We start from the raw sequence: 19,727 nt of genomic DNA, 5'->3' as shown, positions 1-19,727 counted from the left end.
GTTCCCACATTCCCTGTGGGATTTTCATTTTTATATAATTTCTTTCTTTAAACTATTTCTCTTCTGATTTGATTTGAATTTTTTTTCTGCAAAAGAAAAAAAAACAAATATCAAGGAAGGAAAGCAAAAGTTCTTTTTTTTTTAAAAGTCTTGTTTTTGCTACTATATAATTATTAAAAAAATAGAAAAAACGAAAATATAGCTTAAAAAGATCTCTCTCACACACACAAGTTTCGTCTTCGGCGATCTGTTCGGCTGATAAACCAATTTTTTTAATTTGCTTTTCTTCTTCACCTTTCTAAAAATTTCTCAATTCTAAATCTTTCTGTGGGTATAATTCATCACATTCCAAATTCTAAGATCGTTAATTAGTCTAACTTGTGAATAAGAATCCCAAAAAGGAACAATTTTTTTTTTTAATTAACCAAAAAAAAAAACACAATGGACAGTTTGTGTTTGAACAGCGGTTTACACGGCGTAATTCCAGCGATCACGGCGGTTGGAAACGGTGTAAACGGTGGAGGAGTTGTTGGAGTCCGAGCTACCGCAACGGTACCATCTCAAAAAAGAGGACCTTTTGGTTTCTCATTCAAGTACCCATTGACGCCCTTCTGGTCACGCGGCGGTGGTGGTGGAATTGCTTCGAGGAGACGAAGCGGGTTGTGTTTGGACGACGCCGTTTTGGTTGATTCTTGCGATTCGAGGAAGCCTATCGCTGAAGAAAGGGCTGTGGTGGAGACCGACAGACGAAATGGCAGCTGGGTTTTGAAGATCTTGGATGTACAATCTATGTGGAAAGATAATAGAGACGATGATGACGACGAAGAAGATGAAGGTGAAGGTGAAGGTGAAGCTGAAGACGAAGACGAAGAGGAGGAGGTGGTTGAATCAGACGACGCCGTATTATCTGAAGATGATGGTGTATGCGATGTATGTTCGGTTTTGGAAGATGATGATGATGATGACAAGTTTCAGCTTGATAGAGAATCTTTCTCCAAATTGCTTAGGAGGGTTACGTTACCCGAATCAAAACTCTATGCTCAGATGTCTTATTTAGGGAACTTGGCTTATTCTATTTCTAAAATCAAGGTACCATTTTTATATCCTTCCTTTTCACAAAAAGAGACAATGTTGCATTCTGAGTTTTTGGTTAATTTGTGGCATTTGCTTTGCAGACTGTGAATCTTTCGAAATATTACGGTCTGAGATTTGTAACTTCATCAGCTGAGAAAACAGAATCCGCGTTAAAAGCTGTGGGGAATGGTGAAGTTTCAGGTGAGACTAAGCCAAATGAGGAGGTAGAAGAAGAAGTTGAAGAATTTGAAGAAGAGAAGGACAAAGGACCTCGCAAGATTAGTGCTTCTGCTGCTTATGAGATTGTTGCATCAGCTGCTTCTTACCTTCACTCTCGTACCAACAACATACGTCCTTTCAGTTCTTCATCTAAAGCTGAGAATACGGACAACCATAATGAGAAGTTGGCGAATATGGAGTCATCATCAGATGTTGCTTATTCTGTTACTTCCGTTGTTGCTGCTGAGGAAGAGGTGAAGCAAGCTGTTGCAGACGATTTGAAATCAACTATTTCGTCTCCTTGTGACTGGTTTATATGTGATGATGATCAGAGTCACACTAGATTCGTTGTGATTCAGGTAAGAAGAATAAGGAAAGCTGATTTATTTTTTGAGATTTCTTTCTCTTAATGAGTTGATGATGAGAATTATGAAATTGCTTGTAGGGGTCTGAATCTCTAGCTTCTTGGCAAGCAAACTTACTCTTTGAGCCTATTGAATTCGAGGTAGTTTTACTTCCTTACACTCCCAACAATCTTGGAAACAAAAATGTTGGATTTAGAAGTTAAGGGCCTTGTTTTTTGACCTATTAGGGACTTGGTGCGATAGTTCACAGAGGAATATACGAAGCTGCAAAAGGAATGTATGAACAAATGCTACCTGAAGTTAAAGCACATATCAAAACCCACGGGAGCAGTGCTAAATTCCGTTTCACCGGACATTCATTAGGCGGAAGCTTATCGCTATTATTAAACCTCATGTTATTGGTTCGAGGTGAAGTACCTGCTTCTTGTTTACTCCCGGTTATAACATTTGGTGCGCCGTTTGTTCTATGTGGAGGTGACCATCTTCTTAAAAAACTCGGATTGCCTAAAAGCCATGTTCAAGCTATTGTAATGCACCGTGATATTGTCCCGAGAGCTTTTTCTTGTAACTATCCGTACCATGTCGCCGAGCTTCTCAAAGCTGTTAATGGAAACTTCCGTAGCCATCCTTGTCTTAACAAACAGGTATGACAGCTACAATTCAATCAATAGATGAATGTAGCTAGCTATGTTGCAGAACTCTTGTAGTTAAAAACGACATATTGTTTTGCAGAGTATGTTGTATTCTCCGATGGGCGAGCTTCTGATACTTCAACCGGATGAGACATTCTCTCCAGGACACGAACTTCTTCCTCCTGGAAACGGTTTATATCTTCTAACTGGTGATTATGAATCCCCTGATAATGAAGACACTGAGGAAAAGCAACGGTTGGTAGCTGCGCAGACAGTTTTCTTGAACACGCCGCATCCTCTTGACATTCTCAGCGACAGATCAGCTTATGGTTCCAGCGGAACAATCCAAAGAGACCACGATATGAACTCGTATCTGAAATCGGTTAGGAGCGTGATAAGAAAAGAAGTGAACCAGATAAGGAGGGAGAAGAGGGAGCATCGCAGGAGTCTGTGGTGGCCGATTCTGGTGGCTAGAGAAAGCGGGAGCTCAGGGATTGCGATCAGTAACGGACAAATCAACAGTCAGGATTTCTCAGGGATGATGAAGACAGGAAGAAAGTCGTTGCAGAGATTTAGCCGCTTTGTGGCGTCTCAACACATGCCTTTGATTGTTGTTCTGTTGTTTCCGGTTAAGTTGTTGTGCCTTGGAGCTTTCAACGTCTTTAGTTTCCGTTGAAAAAGTTTGATTTGGCGGGTTTAAAAAGGTCGTTTGCTTATACCGGTTCAGACCGAATTTTGGTTTGACCGGTTAAGATAATTCTTTATACATACATAATATATATCTTGTTTGTTTGTTGGGGCCATTGGAGGCTTTTTCCAGTTAGATACATTGGTTTCACGTTAAAAGGTTGTGGAAAAGGAACAAAATGGACCAATATATTTTAATATCTGTAATATAATTTTCAAAAAAAGTATGTGTAAAACAAGTGGGAAGTACCAATCTGGTTACACTCTTTTAGTCAACAATTATATAATTCACATTCATACTTGAGATTTTGTTTTCTTGTTAACCACTGATGCTAATTAATTTTGTAATTTGAAGACTTATTTCAATCCAACATCAATTACTTTCCTATTACGAAGATATTTTGTGTGGAAAAGCTGTCTAATCTTAGACATGATTTGTGGGGAAAATTGAAGAAAACAAACTTGTTTCTTTTTGACAGCAAATAAATGAATTATTTTAATTTTCCGATATATTATTTAATTATGTTTTACGAAAAGAGAAAACTAGTTGGGAGAGTTGTCAAGAAAGTGGCCCAATGGAGGAGTTTGATGTTTATCCAATCGAACAAGACACGTTACCACCAATCACACGCAGCGTAACTATACGACCATGAATATATTTTAGCTGGAGCCTCATAAGTCATAACCCAACGCGCATGTTATGAAACGTGAAGTCTATTAATATCCCTCTCAATTCTTCTATCATTAATTTTATTTTGGCATCTATAAACCCTAATTTTGAATAAGAGCGTCTTTTGTTAAGTTTTTCCATTCTCTTTTGATGGTAGCTTTTATACAATTTCCTCAAAGACCCGAATGGGAAAATGTAGCTGGTGTTATGGTCGGACAATGGTTGTTCTGATCTGGTGGTATGACCTTATATGCAACTCAATTAAATGCTTTGATGTTTTTTTAGGCGAGGCTTTCTGCAACTGTTAGCTTCATTAACGTGGTTGTCTTTATTTGAACATATTGATGATACAGTGTACCTTTTGTAATGTCATATCTGAAATAGATATCGAACAAGATTCGTCCTTTACATTTGCCAGTTTTCATATTGACTATTGAGTGTCTTCGATTAAAGGTTTTTTTTTAACTTTTTCCTTATTCCACCTGAAAAGATAGTTACGATAGCTTTGACTTTTTCCTAACCACCAAATTAGGTGAAAATCTAAATGTTGACCTTTTACTTGGGTAGTTTCAACTTACGACCCCTTTTGTAAATTTTTCTAACAAAATTGAGGTCTTGAAGTAAAGGTAATTTCGTTTTGAGAAAAAACAAATTATGATTAATCAAGTCATATGCGCTTTCGACGATGGCAAATTTTGTCTCGGTTTTGTCATAGTTAATGAGTCGGTTACTCTGTTAGATTCAGTAATTACTCGATACGCTCATAAAAAACGAGTTTAACCATTTTTATGTCACTCTCACTAAAATGTGATCAAAATCTCATAGAGAGAGACAGAAAAAAAATATATATATTGTTCAGTGTCAAAAGTAAAATTAATTACTCTTTTACGTAGAGAAGCAAAAAAAAAAGAGAGACAAATCTCTAAAATCCTATGACATAACTAAACCGAAATTGGTTGTCTTAAACCGGCACGGGCAATCAAACTCCCAACCGCCGCCATATCTCTACAAAACACTCCTTTAACCACGTTTAAATTGTTGCTACTCTTCCTCTCAACCTCCATTGCCGCTTTGTTATCATCATCTGTAGACGTTTCAACCGGTTGATTTTTTATTGCAATCTCTTCGACCGCCACAGCTTCTACCATCGAAATGTCATTCATTACGGCGTGGTATCCCTTCTGAATCAATCTATAGAGTAACAAAGTTGACATTCTAGCTCGGTTCTTAACCGAAGCTAATTCTTCATCATCGGTTAAATCAAACCGGTCTATGAAGGCTACTGTTCTCTCCGGTTTATGTCTTAGGTTCAACAACAAATAAGCCCGGTTCAGCTCAGATTTCGAGCACCCACGTTCGATGCCCATCAAAGAGTAATAATCCACATTACCGATTTCTCCGTTTGTAATTTTCTCCTTCATTTGTTTGATTTTAGAGGTCAATTCACATAATTTCCCCGGGATTTCTCTGTACCGGACATTGTGCCGTCTCCAAACCGGACCGGTTAATGACCGGTCACGTAAAATTGAATTGTAGAGAAGTTTCAGATGTTCAAGATCGTGAAGCGAGTCGGGGAAACACCGTATTGATCGGAACAAATCGGCTCTGGTTTCTAATGCTTCGAGGCGCGACGGATCTAAGGCTAGGGTTATGTTGCAATCGGAAATGGAATCTGCGATTCGGTCGGCGGATTTGTAGGCTGAGGCGCGACGGATTAAGCAATCGGCGAGGAAGCTCTGCGGCGCGCCGCGACGGCTGTCAACGATCTTAGAGAAATGGCGGATGGATTCAGAGTAGAGACCGGCGTCTAACGCAGCGAGCGCCGCCGTGCGACGACGAAGGAGTAGTTTGGTCTGGGAGAGTAATTGCGATACGATCTCGGACTCCGTGATTGGTTGCGGATGAGATTCGGAGGTGAAAAGGGTGAAGCTATCGTCGGACCAGCTGATGCTTTCTCGGCGGAGCTCCGCCGTGGCAAGACGTTTACCGTTTTGGAGTAGGATCATCGCGTCTTCCATTAGACCTAGGTGGTAACAAGCTTGGCCCAAAACCACGTATCTGCCAACAGAGAAGAGAAGATCCGAATAAGTCCGGGTCCGGTTAAATCATATCCGGGTCAGAATAATAGGGAAAAAGGTGAAATACCTCCATTGCCCTTGTTCGTCGGGATTATTACTTAACCCTGCCATGACTTTCTTCTTCAAGTATGAATAAGAGAAACACTTAAACGACGACGAGTCATGACTCGGAAGAAGAAGCCTGAGAGAGGAGCTCTCCGACGAAGAGACGACGACGCTGCTGCTAAAGTCTTCGCGATCGATTCTAAGACTTGGGATGTAATCGTGAAGCAAATCAGCGACGTCTTTGAAACGAAGAAGGTAGAGAAGCGATCTTGCTTTGAGTTCCAGAGCGAGTTCGTGGCGAGGAGAGAGAGAAAGCGTTGAGTTTAAGAGGCTTAGAGCTGATACGACATCGTTTGGATCCTGGCTCGTTAATAAGCTCTTCGCTTCCTTCATGTACTTGTCCACTTTCTGAAAAAAACATTTAGACACAATGAAGATAGATAGATACATTTCAATATACTTGATTGAAGAGAAAAAAAACATAGAAGAGTATATTACCTTTCTGTTACGCATCCACCAAGGATGGATCGCCATTGCAGCAGTTTCGTGGTTCTCGAGTTCGTCATAAAAAAAAAGGTAACGAGAAGACGAAATCTCTGTTTTTTCGTGAATTAAAAAGTGATGAGAGATACAGGTGGAAACAGTAAAGACGAGAGTGAGAGAGTTGAAAATCATGTGAAGTCAAGTAGTCTTAAATACGAGAGAACAGTGGAAGATAAAAAAAAAAGAAGCTGGTATGACCTATTTACCCCCTAAAAGGTTCATATCTAAATCTGACTTCTTTCGAGTGTGGACAATGTATTGACCATTAGAGTGTTTGCAAAAATCAACTTACGTCTGGAAGAAACGAAGAAGGATTTGACAAATCTGACAGTATCGTAACGTTATTATGTAAGGAGAAATTAAAACGTAAGTCTTGTCTCGGAAGCCAAAAGACTTATGTTTTCTACTGTTTCTCTTTATTGCCACGTCGTAGAGTAGCTAGCGTTGCTTGTTTTTTGTTTGATTGTTTTGTTAAAAACTCTTTAAACTAATGCACTTTGCTTTTGGATTTACCAAATGTCTCTCAATGAATGCACATGTGTATGTTGACAAAAACACAAGCCACATGTTTATTTTTATTCTTATGTTTTAGATTTCTTTCATCATACTCCAAGCAGATTAATTGGCTATCTTTAGACTTAAGTAGCGAAAGGTATCCTCATACTTGTGTATTTTTACAGAATCTGCAATACATAGATCTCAGTATTCATTTTTTTTTTTTTTTTTTTTAGAAAAAGAAAGATAAATCTTAGTTGATTATTTATGTGTACAAACATACATAGCATGCATGCACATTAAGGATTGGTGTTCAAATAGAGTAATCAGTAATGTAAGAGGATCATAAAGAATTATATACGGACATATAGATAGTAAAATTAGAGAATATATTATTTTCACCAAGTTCCACATATTCCATTTGTTTTCACTATGTTACACATATTCCATAAACTAGTTGGAAATTTTCTTCTAAATTTGTTTTTGTGCTTTAAATTTTCAATGTGCGCAAAATTAAGTAACTCTCCCACTAAATCTCAAAACAATCTTTATTTTTAAGAATATCAGCAGCCATACAATTCAATTTCAAATACATTTTTTGAATCATAAGCACCAGATTTCTTATCTTTTTTTTTTTTACCTTACAGACTATCCTCACATCAATCGACGTGTTACAACAATCCAATTTGTTTCTTTAGAAACATACAGATCTCTTAAAAATACTATTTTGGTAACAACAATAAAAGAGAAGAAAAAAAAACAGAGTCAAGACTTGATGACTCCAAGAGTAGAAGCTTGAAGCGACACCGTATGCCTCTCATCTCCAATATGAATCCCATGATCACCGATCGGAATCCTTCGGTTCCCGGCTCGGTCCACTACACTTAAATACTTACACACGTGTATATTCACCTGCACACGCTTCTTCTCCCCAACCGCCACGTGTACCCTCTCGAAAGCAACCAGCTGTTTCTTCGGAGCCCACTCTCCACCTGGCGGAGCCGAGAACACTAGCATGGTGTGCGTCCCATCCCTCGACCCAACGTTTGTAACATCAACGTGGACTCCGAGAGAGAGACGGTCGCACCTAGCGTGCGTGACACGGACTGACTTCCCTGAAACGGTGCTGTTTCTACCGCGAACAGCTATAGCAATCACTTTAGGCGCGTCCGCTATGCTGTGAGTAAAGCGCGTGTAACTCAAACCGTGTCCGAACGGGTACACAACCGGGCCGTCGTAAAACCGATAAGTCCGACCCGGAATCCGTTTCGAGTGGACCGGTCGCATCGACATTTCCGTCATTGGTAAATTCGTTAAATAATCTTGCGGGTACCACGTCATCGGAAGCTTTCCTCCGGGATTAGCACTGCCGAATAAAATATCGGCGATTGCGGTTCCTCCTTCCTGACCCGGATACCCGGCCCAAACAATAGCTGAAATCCTCCGATCCTTTTCTGCGAAAGATATATCGATAGGCCCACCAGACATCAATACTAATATAACTGGGCCTTTAGAGGCCTTTGCAACTCGAGAGATGAGCTCTCGTTGTTTCCCAGGCAAAAGCAAACTGTTTCTGTCCTTAAACTCAGCTTCAATAGACTGATCCAAACCCATCACAAGAACCGTCGCATCAGCTCCACGAGCTGCTTCATCTGCGGCATTGAACAATCTATCGTCCATGCAATGTACATCCGCACAACCCTTTTGGTGAATCGTTCGTGCATAACCGGTTATTCCTTGTACCGGACTGGTATATCCACAAGCAATCCCTGCGTAGTTACCAATCATTGTGACTGTAGCGTCGGAATTAGGTCCGATTACGGCGACGGTTCGGTGGCGGTGCTGCGAGAGAGGTAGAGATGAGCCACGATTCTTGAGTAGGACGATTCCTTGATGAGCTGCTTCAAGAGCTAGTCCCTTGTGAACCGGTGTACACACGTGTGCTGGTCCAAGGTGCCCATATGGTTGACCCACAATATCGCCGTCGAACATGCCTAGTCTCATTTGGACTGTTAGGGTGTTGACTAAAGCATTGTCGACGTCTGACTCACGCAACAAGTTTTTCTTCACCGCATCGATTGTATGGGCTCCTAGAAACGGCCCACAATCCAAATCCAAACCTACAAAAATACACAAGATTAAGTTAGTTTAAGATAATTGCAATTAATAACACTATGAATACCTAAATATATAATTTTAAATCAAGTCATACTTAAAATTAAAATCAACAATTAATTAATATACCAGCTTTGATGGAATCAGCGGCAGCTTCTTCAGGAGTACCAGTGTAATGTTGTGTGTCGTATAGAACACCAACAGAGTCACAATCTGACACGATGTATCTGTAGCAAAACAATAATTGAAATAAATGGTCAAACGATCTTCTAAGGAAAGTTTGACCATTAGTAGGAAAGTTTTTAGCTGACGTGATGTGATCTTACCCGTTAAGACCCCATTGGTTGCGTATGGTCTTCTTTAGTAGATTAGGATCAGCACATGTCGGAACTCCGTTAACTTGATTGTAAGAACACATAATGCTCGCAACGTTACCTTCTTTCACACACATACGGAACGGTACGTCGAACGTGTCCTCTATGTCTTGCTTGCTTACCTATCGAAAACCCAAACAGGTGAGAACAAATAAATAAATTGAAGCGAGACAAAATGGAAAAAACAAAAAAAAAAACTAACCTTAGCGTTGAAATGGAATCTATCGACGCCGTTCCAGTTATCAAGATCGTAAGCGGTGAAATGTTTGCAACAAGCAGCGACTTTTAACCGGCTACGGTCGTTACCCTGTAAACCTCTGACGTAGCTGGCAGCGTATTTACCGGCTACGACTGGATCTTCACCGGGAGTTTCCTGTCCACGTCCCCAGCGTGGATCCCGCAATATGTTAACGTTTGGGCTCCAATAAGTAAGCCCACCAACACCACCGTTATACATGGCCCTGGCCTCATTCGACACAACCTGCGCATCATCATCATCATCCCACAGGGGGCGTAATTTAGAGTCGTCCGCGTATTTATTAATAATGATAACATGCGCTCTGACTCATGTTGCAAGTTGATGCCTCGTTTTTAGCGAAAAAGCGTACCATAATTTCATTTTTCTTGATTAGAAATAATGTTATTATTTTTGTTTCTATATAGTATCCTAGTGATCTAAAATTATTTAGAATCAGAGGCATAAAAACAAAACCAAAAGAAGAAGAATACCTCAAAGCAAGTTACTTTAAATAATCTTAATTCTTTTTATTTTATTGTTAAAGCAACTTTAAATAGCGTTCGGCTAATAATAAGAGATTCGTGCGTACGTTATTTTTGCATGGAGTACCCGACAAATGAGAACACGAGAAATGTCAAAAATATCACTATACTGTTTACCAAATAAGTATAACCAAAATTTTAGTAATATTCCACTGAAAATACTTTACATATAAATCGCACCATCTATTAATAATTAAATACATTCAATTATTCTAATATGAACTGTATGTTTTTTTTTTTTTTGACAAACATATGAACTGTATGTAACATTATTACTTACGTCATTTTAGTAGTTAGATCGAGAAAAAGAAAAGGTTAAAATTTGGGTGTTTTTAATTTAATGGATAAAAGAGAGAGAGAGAGAGGGGGGGGGAAAAAAACTGACCCGTCCGATAGATTCCCACAAAGAGGCATTGAAAGAAGCAACGGTGGTGATGACTTGAGGGAAACTGGTGGCTGCTGGGTATACCCCACCGAACTTAGTACCGGGACCTACATTTGAAACGCCGTGTAAAGCCTCCGACCACCACTCGTAACCTTTGATTCCTAGCCGTGGAATCGCCGCCGCAGTGTTCCCTAGCAAGCTCACTTTCTCGGGCAACGTAAGCCGTCCGATCAAATCTTTTACTCTCTCCTGTATCGGAACTGATAGCTGGCAGAACCTCAGTGTAGCTGTTGCTGCGTCTTTCGTATCGCAAGCAAACGTTTCCCGGCTGTGGACGCAAACGCTGCTGCTGCTTATCAAGAAAATGAGAACTGCAGCGGCCAAGAACGCCATTTTGTGGAGAATCATTTCTCCTCTTACCGAATAGGTTTGAGAGGAAAATGAAAATGTGATGAAAGGATTTGTGAGAGTGAAGCTTGTGTGTTCCGTTTATATATAGAGAGGCAATGATAAATAGTATGATAATGATAATGAGTAGCTCTTTCTTCGTGATTTTTTTTTACGCTACCAAGGAAAAATCATTATTATAAATTATAAATAAAATACTTATGATTTCGAAACCAAACATATCTAGATCTAAAGAAAAGGTTTCATATTATATTTATTTTTAAAAAATAGAATTTTACATTTAATTATAGGGGGGGGGGGGAAGACAAGTTGAGAGATATGTTTGATGAGTGAATAACCTGCCATTTTGGATATGTAATGGTTAGAAAGTGTTGGAAGACAGTTGTCATAGTGTGGGTCCCGATTCCTTTCAGATTTTTTTTTAATTTTGTGTGCAGTTAAATTGATTTGATTCTCAATTCAGATTTTATTACTGTAATCATAGTATTAATTGTAATTAACATAACTTCGTATTTAAATGTTGGTTTTTCTCGTAACAAAAGAAAAAAAATGTTGATTTATATCTGAAGCAATCTTTTTTTTTTTTTTGTGCAATGACTCCCACTTGCAGGTAAACGAATTAACTTGGCTTGTACGAGATGTCACCATTCTAAATTCCCTAACGATCTTTTTATTTTCTTCACTTTTTTTTTTTTGCCCTTTTACATGTGGCCAGTGAAGTGGAATTCCACGAATTATTTCTTACATAGATATAGATATTCGAATATTTTATATGCGAGTAATACTTTGTACTATATCGTATTGTTTGGGCAGAGTAAAGGGATGTGGAACAAATTTTGTGGGTAGTCAATTTATATAGTAATATATTCAATGTAGATCGAATCTTTTTCTGGTTGAGTATTAATGTTTTAGTCAATATAGTAATATATTCAATGTAGATCGAATCTTTTTCTGGTTGAGTATTAATGTTTTAGTCAATAGTATATGTTTAGTTACTCGAGTAAGCATTAATAAGTAAATTTGGTTTTAACCGTAGTTTAGTTTGGATTTACCTTATAGCTAGATGTGCTAATCCATTTTATATGGTTTGTATCAGTAGTATTACCATGTCATATATATTATGGTAGTGAACTAGTGATTAGTAAAAAAAAATAGATAATGTAGCGTCATGGGATGGGAACGTATATTTTAAAAAGTTTTAAAAAACGAAACCGTGAAAATCGATAGGCAGGGAAAAAACCGTGAGAATAGGAAAGATAATTTAAATTTTATTCCAGCGACTAAGAAAGAGGTCACGAAGAAGAATGCAAAGTAATAAATTGTGGAATATGAGTATGGGCATGTGTGTCTGGAACAGACATCAACTTGTGCTCTTGTTACTTCAGTGTCTCAAATCTCACACCCCATTGGTTCATATCTTCGGTGTTCATTATGAAACTAATTCTACTAAAGTAATAACCCATTGGTTATTGCGAGAGCCTAGGAACCAACACCTAATCAGCAGTAAGACTTCCAAAACATTTTTTTTGTTCACTTGTATATTCAAATTAAACGTTAGGCTACTCTCTCAAATTAAGAAGTCATTGTAGTACTTAGAGGTCAAATTCCACAAGTACTCTAGATTACATAATAAATTGTAGAGTTTTATAATTAAGCTAAACAAGATTATTTAAATTAAAAAGGCAATGCAAAATTTTAAATAAAAGCTGTGAAAATTCAATGGATCAAAAAGTTAGGCCTAGGAAATTTCTCAGGAAATTATAAAATATGAAATCAATCAATAAATTAAGATTCAAGCAATTAAAATCAGATCTAGAACTCTAAACACTTTTGTAAAATAAATCAGTTCTCACTGCAAATATTATCTAAATTTAAAACCAGAAATTTCAAATCTCTTTGCAAAATTCAAGGTAATAAATCAGCTTTAAAAACAAATTTAGATTGTTCACAAAATTATTAAATCAAATCTCTTTGCAAGAAATAATTTTGCTCATCAAAAGATTTTATCAGGAAAATCAATTATATTCTCATATCAATTTATTTTCCCTAATATAATAATTCTAGGTGATCAATCAAAAACTATTATGAAGAACAACTAAAGATGAATATCATAAAAAATTAAGAACCCTAAAAATTTCAAATCTAATAAATCATAAAATCCTATAAAAAAACCCTAAATCTAACAAGCAAACTACTCAGACATCATTAATAAATAACAATTCATTCTGAATAACATGCAATAGATATTAAAAAGTCGAAGGTAGTTCAAGAATTCTTCTCTACAAAGCAGTTTAGATCTCTTTTCTCTCCCAAAAGCTCTCAATATCTCTCTCTCAAAAATTTGCTAGAAAATAACTTTCGGGTTTTAAAAACCTAAAAATACTATTTGTATGTCCTAAAACACATCAGGGACTTGTGTTGTAAATATGGAAAACTTCGGGAAACTTTGTAAAACTTCCAAATTTGTGATTCTTCATCGGCTGAACATGGTGTCCATCGATGCTAAGCAGTATCGATCGACACTCACTCTCTGTTCTGACTCCAAGTTGATTTCCTTCGGTTTAAATGCTCCAAAATGATCCAAATTGCTCCACTTTGCTCCTTATGTGCCAAAGTTCTAGATAACCTGTAAAGATTCAAAAACAATCTAGAAAACAAATCAAAAGACTCCTTATATCATGGTTAAAAACCACAAAAACGATGATATATATATCAACTTGTAAACTTAAAAACAAAATCCCACGTACTATAAAACTTAATTAGCACTATATATAATTTATAGGTTGAAGTTTTTAGGGGAGAGAAAAAATGGAAGGAAAAGCCTCATTGATCATAAGAAGATATGAAAGTAGTCATTAAATGGAATATTAGGGTACCGAAAAGACGAGTCCCGACCAATGTCATGCACAAAGTAGTAAACTTTAATTCTAACCCATCTGTTTTTTGTGTCCCACCAAAAACCATATAGTCTCTTGTTTCTTTGTACTAGCTCTGATTAATTCTTGAGCTATATCAAAGAATCGTAATCCCGAATAATAATGTGAAAGATGTGACTCGTGTTGGTCTTGCCACCACCAAACCTCACAACCCATCTAATCAAATCCCTATCACATTTGCTTTATAATGAAATCAACATCAAAGAGCTTTCAAGAACGCAAAGTAGTGAGATCAAGATAGAAAGGAGAGTTGCAATGGTTGATGAGAAAGTGACTGTTCATGAAGTTGAGACAAGAGACGCTTACAGAGTTGCTTACGTGATCCATTTCTTGTTGGGTGCTGGTAGTTTAATACCATGGAACGCTTTGATCACAGCCGTTGATTACTTTGGCTACTTGTATCCTGACAAGCATGTAGAGAAGACTTTCACCGTGGCTTACATGAGTTGCTCGGTCCTTGTTCTGGTTTTGATGATGACTTGGAACACAAGGTTGAGCTTTAGAGTGAGGATGAACTTGGGGTTTTTCATGTTCATCATCTCCATGATGGTTTCGCCTATCCTAGATTGGGTTTGGAAAGGTGAAAAGGATGAGAATGTTTCTTACATAATAATGGTTGGATCAGTCGCACTATGTGGTTTAGCTGATGGATTGGTCGGCGGAAGTTTGATTGGTTCAGCCGGAAAGCTTCCTAGACAATACATGCAAGCAATTTTCGCCGGCACTGCCTCTTCAGGTAAAACCGCTTTTGATAACAATTGAAATTAAAATACACTAGTTACCTCTTATGTTAAACGTTAGTCCTGTACAAATCAGCATAATCAGCAAAGCCCTAAGAATTCTCTGTTTTTGCTAGGCATCATCATCTCTGTCCTTAGGATTACGACTAAAGCTTCGCTGCCACAGACACCGCAAGGAATGCGAACTAGTGCTCATTCCTATTTCATAGTCAGCTCTACCATACTATTAAGCTGCGTTATTTGTTGTAACGTGCTCCACAAGTTACCAATAATGCAACAACACCTCAAGTTTCATCAACCTTTGCATTCGACTCTGACAATATGGATGGTGGGGAGGAAGATTAAGTGGCCAGCTTCGGGTATTCTAATAATCTACACCGTTACTTTATCAATATTTCCAGGATTTTTAGCTGAGAATTTGAAGTCCCATCTTCTCCAAAGTTGGTATCCAATCTTGCTCATCACAGTGTACAACATCTCGGATTTCGTAGGCAAGTCACTCACCGCACTCTATCTATGGCAGAGTATAAAGTCCGCTACATGGGCTTGTATCGTTAGGCTTCTCTTTTATCCTCTCTTCTCTGCATGTTTACGTGGACCGCAATGGCTTAGAACAGAAGTGCCAGTGGTTGTTCTGACGTTCATGCTTGGCCTCACCAACGGCTACCTCACTAGCGTGCTCATGATCATGGCTCCCAAAACGGTTCATGCATCGGAAGCAGAACTTGCAGCCGTCTTCATGGTTGTTTTCCTAGGATTAGGTCTTGTTTGTGGCTCAGTTCTTGGCTGGGTCTGGCTCATCTGATTTTTTTAATTGTATGAATCAAAATTATTTAACAAAAAAGTCGAGCATATGACACTAGCACATGACTGTCACAATCTTTTTTTATATATTTGACTACTTTTATACTTTGTGACTAAAAGAAAGAAATTACTATATTACCTACCTCAGTATTTTCCCCCATAAATAATTTACCGACTATGATTTTATTTTACTATATTTTATTAAATACTACTCAAGAAGACGACGGTGTTCTAAATTTACAAAATCAATCAAATATTATTATACTAATATAAACACAAAGGGGAAAAAAGGAATCAAAAGTCCACTTGCGGTGAATCGTACCTTACCTTGTCTTGATTGGTGGAACTTTATTATTCGTGTCTCCCGTGTGAAATGTTTTCTACTTCCATTAAAAAAAATTCTTCTAGTATTATACTCCCTCCGTTTCATAATATAGGATGTTTAGAGAAGTTTTTTATTTCATAATATAAGATGTTTTCAAATTTCAACGTAATTTTTAGATTAGTTTAATATTTTATATTATGCAGTCTTGTTTGTGATTGGTTAAACTTTTTTAAAGCGTTCATTTCTTAATCTACGTGCTTTACTCAAAACATCTTATATTTTGAAACGGAGGGAGTATCATTAAGCGTTAATAATTTGATGTATATAGTTTTATATTATCTTGTTGGATTATAAACTTACAGATTTATCTTAGTTAAGATTTATACTACGTTGCATCAAATTATTTTGTTTCAGGAGATTAATAATAGTTTTGTTTTTATATGTAATATGTACTTTAAAAATATATATTATTATTATTCTGATGATATGGATAACAAGTGTACACCCATTTCTTTTGAACCAGAGATACCTTGCATATGTTTAACCTCTTCTGCAACAATAAGGTACACATATAACGAAAAAGGTGTATATAAATGTTATGATTTTTTTTTTTATATATAAAAACAGTATAATAATGAAATATAAGGAGTATAATTGGTTGGTTGTGAATAAAGCAAAGTGTTGATAACAATGGAGGATCGGAGGGACTAATAATGAATTTGGTTTGGGTCCTTTTGCTTGAGATAGATATAAAGGATGCGGCAGTTATAACGTTAAAACGTTATCCACCACCACCATCATACACTCATATGATGTTGACATTAACAGATAAGATCTTCATTCATTTCATGAACTTATATTATTATTAATTCCCATCATTTTATCTAACAGAAAAAGTACTTTAAATCACTTCAACCTTTCAATAGATATACGAATTCAACATTTCAACAGAATTCATTTATTTTGCTGTTATCTTATACAAAATTGCTGTGAAAACTTAATCAAAGTGAACCAACTAGTAAATAAGAAGTTTTTAATTAGTTCCATTTTGATACGAATGTCTAAACTCAATAATTCATTAAAAAGTTATGTTTCGTATTTCGTATATAAAATAAATAAAAGCAAAAGAAAAAGATGACACAGAGAGAATGGGCATTCTTATCCAAATTACACTTGCATCATCGACTGAGGGGGATAAGGAATGAAATTGTCATTTCTTTTTGTTTCTTATACACAAATTTGATGTAGAGATTGTTCATGTAAGTGGACCAACCAGAAAGCCAAAAAAGAAGATATACCATTATAAAAATAACATTTTCCCATAATATGTTCAAATGTCTATTTCAAAATTTTCATGATACGAAACATCATCAATGGAACAGCCAAACAAGTGTACGTATAGGCACATTTCTTGTGAGCCAGAAATACCTTTCATGTTTATCCTCTTCAAGAATAATAGTATGGGTTAGTTATACTACTAAAACTGGAATATTGTTTATTTATATTTATTATTGGAAGAGACTAGAATAATAGGGAAGGATATTAATTGGAATGCTTGTGAAGAAGGCAAAGCCGCCGGAGAGTGTTGAAAACAAAGCAGAAGTAAAAGATATCTTCAACGGGAATGAAAACATTCTCTGCCATCCATTAACTTGACCATGTGAAATTTAAAGATCAGAGATTCTACTCTGCTCGAACTGTGGGAATACTAGATTAAAGTCTGATCGGGTTTACGCTATTTAGGTCATTCCCTTCGGATGAAAGTTAGTTAAACAGAATTCTTATGACTTAGTTTGTAAATGCGTGTTATCTTGTTTATGAGATCCAGGTTAAACTTATTAGCATGGAAAGATTTCAAACCAAATAAGTTCATTTTCCGATTGATCGAATCGCGAATAATAAACATATGAATATGATTGTGTTAGCTTTTGATGTCGTATGCCGAGAACAGAAACAGTACTTTTAGTTGTGGTCCACTAAATTATACTCAATCTTTGTTGTCATCTTTTTCTAGAAAGATGATCCGGTCCAGTTGGAACGGCCCATTGCGTTGCTATAGTTGACTTCGTGGAGGAACTCGTACGGAATTGTATTTCGTGACCCCCAAACTGAAATCTCTCCTATGTTTGTTGAGTGCTCGTACAAAAATTACACATAGTAACATTTTTATTTATTTTAAACACACTAAACAAGAAACGACGTCGTATCTTAAAGATCAGATCATCCGCTGATGAAATTACAAAGAACCTGATGAAATATATTCAGAGTACGAATCTAAACAAACCAACAGGTAACAAGGTTGAAAGTAAACAAGACAGAACAGCTAAAAAAGTACGAGAAGCAAAATGCGAGAAACAGAGGAAGGAGAAGGATTCTATAGACTTGCCGATGGCGCCTGTCTATTTGATGTATTGAGAGAGCCACTTGAAGCCTTCACCATAACCCATTTTTCGAACAATGCTGCACATAAACACCTCCAACGGTCTCACATTCGAATCAGTAAGATTCACTTTGCCTTTACCGGTGGTGAAATTGGAGAGACCAAGGTGGAACCGAAGCTCGTCCTCAGATGCAGCGTAAGGAATATCGATTTTGTTCCCTAGGATGAGGAATGGGACAGTGGCTAAGGATTCGTCAGAGAGGAGTGCATCAAGCTCCTTTTTTGATTCTGCAAATCTCTCTTTGTCATAAGCATCCACTAAGTAGACCACAGCATCAACCTGAGAAAACCCTCAAGAAGAATCAATACCCCTACCTAATGAAAACTTCGATTCGAAAACGACAACGCATAGATGAAACTAAAAGCAGAGATGTAGGTGGTCCAATGAGTGTGCAACTCTACTCTATATTCCTCTCGTGAAATAATCTTTAAAGAAGAAGGCTTCTAAAGGTTCTTTCTTAGTGCATATAGATTGGAGAATAAGATGATAATAACCTTAGCATAGTAATCTTTCCACACTCTTCGTGCGATTTGATGACCACCCAAGTCAAAAGCCTTGAATTTGATTTTGCCAATGCTAAGTTCTTCAGAGGTTGGATGCTGAGTTGGTTGATGCTGCACTAATCTCTGTTTAAACAAACCAACTCCAAAAAGATCAGCTCAAATCACCTCAAATCAGCTCAAATCACCCAATTTTTTTTGTTTTTGATAAACACAATCATAAAGTCATTCATATCAGGAAACAAAATTGAAATCAAAGTAAACATCTACAAATACAAAAAAAAAAGAAGTAAACCCTGATTTGGATTTGAGTGAATACGGAAGCAAATCTAATTTCTATATACAAAGTTAGACACTTTTGAAGAACTGATTCAACACCCAGATTCCAATCAACTACGAAATTGAAGATCTAATTTGGTGACGAATCGAACAACAAAAGGAAATCGCAAAACGAATTGGATCGATTCGATAGCTGAAACGAGAAACAGAGGAAGAAGGCGAGAGAGAAGCGAACCTCGTCTTTCAACATGTGAAGCAAGGTGGTTTTACCAGCGTTATCGAGACCTAGAAACAAGATCTTGGCTTCTTTTTGCCATAGACCTAGCGAAGCTAGTACGCCGTAGAACCAATCTACCAAGAACATCGCCTCACGATCTTCCTAAACCCCAGATCCGAGACGCGATCGTCGTTATCAACCTTTTCTTCGAATTTTTTTTTTAGCTTCGGAGATGAGCAAAAAAACCAAAGAAGAAAAACTTGTGAGGAGGATCTCACTCTTGAGTCTGAGAGGGGAGTACTAATGAAAACAGCATGCAGTGTACAGATTCTGAAGGCTGTTGTAACAAACGGCATGCAGTGTATAGATTCCTGAAATAGGTCAGATAACGAAAAAGGCCCATGAAAACGGCGCCGTGTGAGGCCACGCACTCACTTTCAGTTCAGGCTTTTGTAAATGGGTCCATTAGAGAGGAGATATTTTGCTTAGCAAGTGGAGATGGTCTCTATCGTTTTCTACAATTCACACACTATGATACCATAGGTTAGCTAGATTATAATTCGAATGGTATAATTGTGTGCAAGTAGTCAAACCAACCCAAAAAAAAAGAAAGAG

General features: G+C 37.3%; 5 protein-coding genes across 6 annotated transcripts; 2 read left to right on the top strand and 3 right to left on the bottom strand.

Moving 5' to 3' along the window:
• The first annotated feature begins 15 nt into the window (after positions 1–15).
• Positions 16–3,093, top strand: LOC104738747 (phospholipase A1 PLIP2, chloroplastic). Its single transcript, XM_010458949.3, has 5 exons — positions 16–1,089; positions 1,176–1,652; positions 1,739–1,798; positions 1,886–2,302; positions 2,391–3,093. Exons 1-5 carry the CDS (start codon positions 442–444, stop codon positions 2,964–2,966), a joined length of 2,178 nt encoding a protein of 725 aa, XP_010457251.2. The 5' UTR covers positions 16–441; the 3' UTR covers positions 2,967–3,093.
• A 1,382-nt stretch (positions 3,094–4,475) lies between these two features.
• Positions 4,476–6,498, bottom strand: LOC104738746 (uncharacterized). The gene is made up of 3 exons (XM_010458946.3): positions 6,269–6,498; positions 5,793–6,178; positions 4,476–5,705 (listed from the first exon to the last, which is right to left on the bottom strand). Exons 1-3 carry the CDS (start codon positions 6,443–6,445, stop codon positions 4,589–4,591), a joined length of 1,680 nt encoding a protein of 559 aa, XP_010457248.1. The 5' UTR covers positions 6,446–6,498; the 3' UTR covers positions 4,476–4,588.
• A 979-nt stretch (positions 6,499–7,477) lies between these two features.
• Positions 7,478–11,210, bottom strand: LOC104738745 (putative beta-D-xylosidase 2). Its single transcript, XM_010458945.3, has 5 exons — positions 10,463–11,210; positions 9,500–9,778; positions 9,250–9,419; positions 9,053–9,150; positions 7,478–8,928 (listed from the first exon to the last, which is right to left on the bottom strand). The coding sequence occupies exons 1-5, from the start codon at positions 10,868–10,870 to the stop codon at positions 7,574–7,576; spliced, it is 2,310 nt and encodes a 769-aa protein (XP_010457247.1). The 5' UTR covers positions 10,871–11,210; the 3' UTR covers positions 7,478–7,573.
• A 2,653-nt stretch (positions 11,211–13,863) lies between these two features.
• Positions 13,864–15,455, top strand: LOC104738743 (equilibrative nucleotide transporter 8). Of its 2 annotated transcripts, XM_010458944.2 has the most exons (3): positions 13,934–14,542; positions 14,663–14,905; positions 15,038–15,455. In XM_010458944.2, exons 1-3 carry the CDS (start codon positions 14,062–14,064, stop codon positions 15,349–15,351), a joined length of 1,038 nt encoding a protein of 345 aa, XP_010457246.2. In that variant the 5' UTR covers positions 13,934–14,061; the 3' UTR covers positions 15,352–15,455. The 2 variants fall into 2 exon arrangements, with proteins under 2 accessions (XP_010457245.2, XP_010457246.2); XM_010458943.2 differs by having other exon boundaries at positions 13,864–14,542; positions 14,663–15,455.
• Positions 15,456–17,823: 2,368 nt separating this feature from the next.
• Positions 17,824–19,653, bottom strand: LOC104738742 (small COPII coat GTPase SAR1A). The gene is made up of 3 exons (XM_010458942.3): positions 19,131–19,653; positions 18,611–18,742; positions 17,824–18,395 (listed from the first exon to the last, which is right to left on the bottom strand). Exons 1-3 carry the CDS (start codon positions 19,257–19,259, stop codon positions 18,075–18,077), a joined length of 582 nt encoding a protein of 193 aa, XP_010457244.1. The 5' UTR covers positions 19,260–19,653; the 3' UTR covers positions 17,824–18,074.
• Between the last annotated feature and the right edge of the window lie 74 nt (positions 19,654–19,727).

The sequence above is a fragment of the Camelina sativa genome, chromosome 14, assembly GCF_030686135.1.
Source record: "Camelina sativa cultivar CO46 ecotype springtype chromosome 14, ASM3068613v1".
In the NCBI taxonomy this organism is placed as follows: Eukaryota; Viridiplantae; Streptophyta; class Magnoliopsida; order Brassicales; family Brassicaceae; genus Camelina; species Camelina sativa.
The sequence above is the reverse complement of the archived record's forward strand: the minus strand, read 5'-3'. Positions and strand labels throughout refer to the sequence as shown.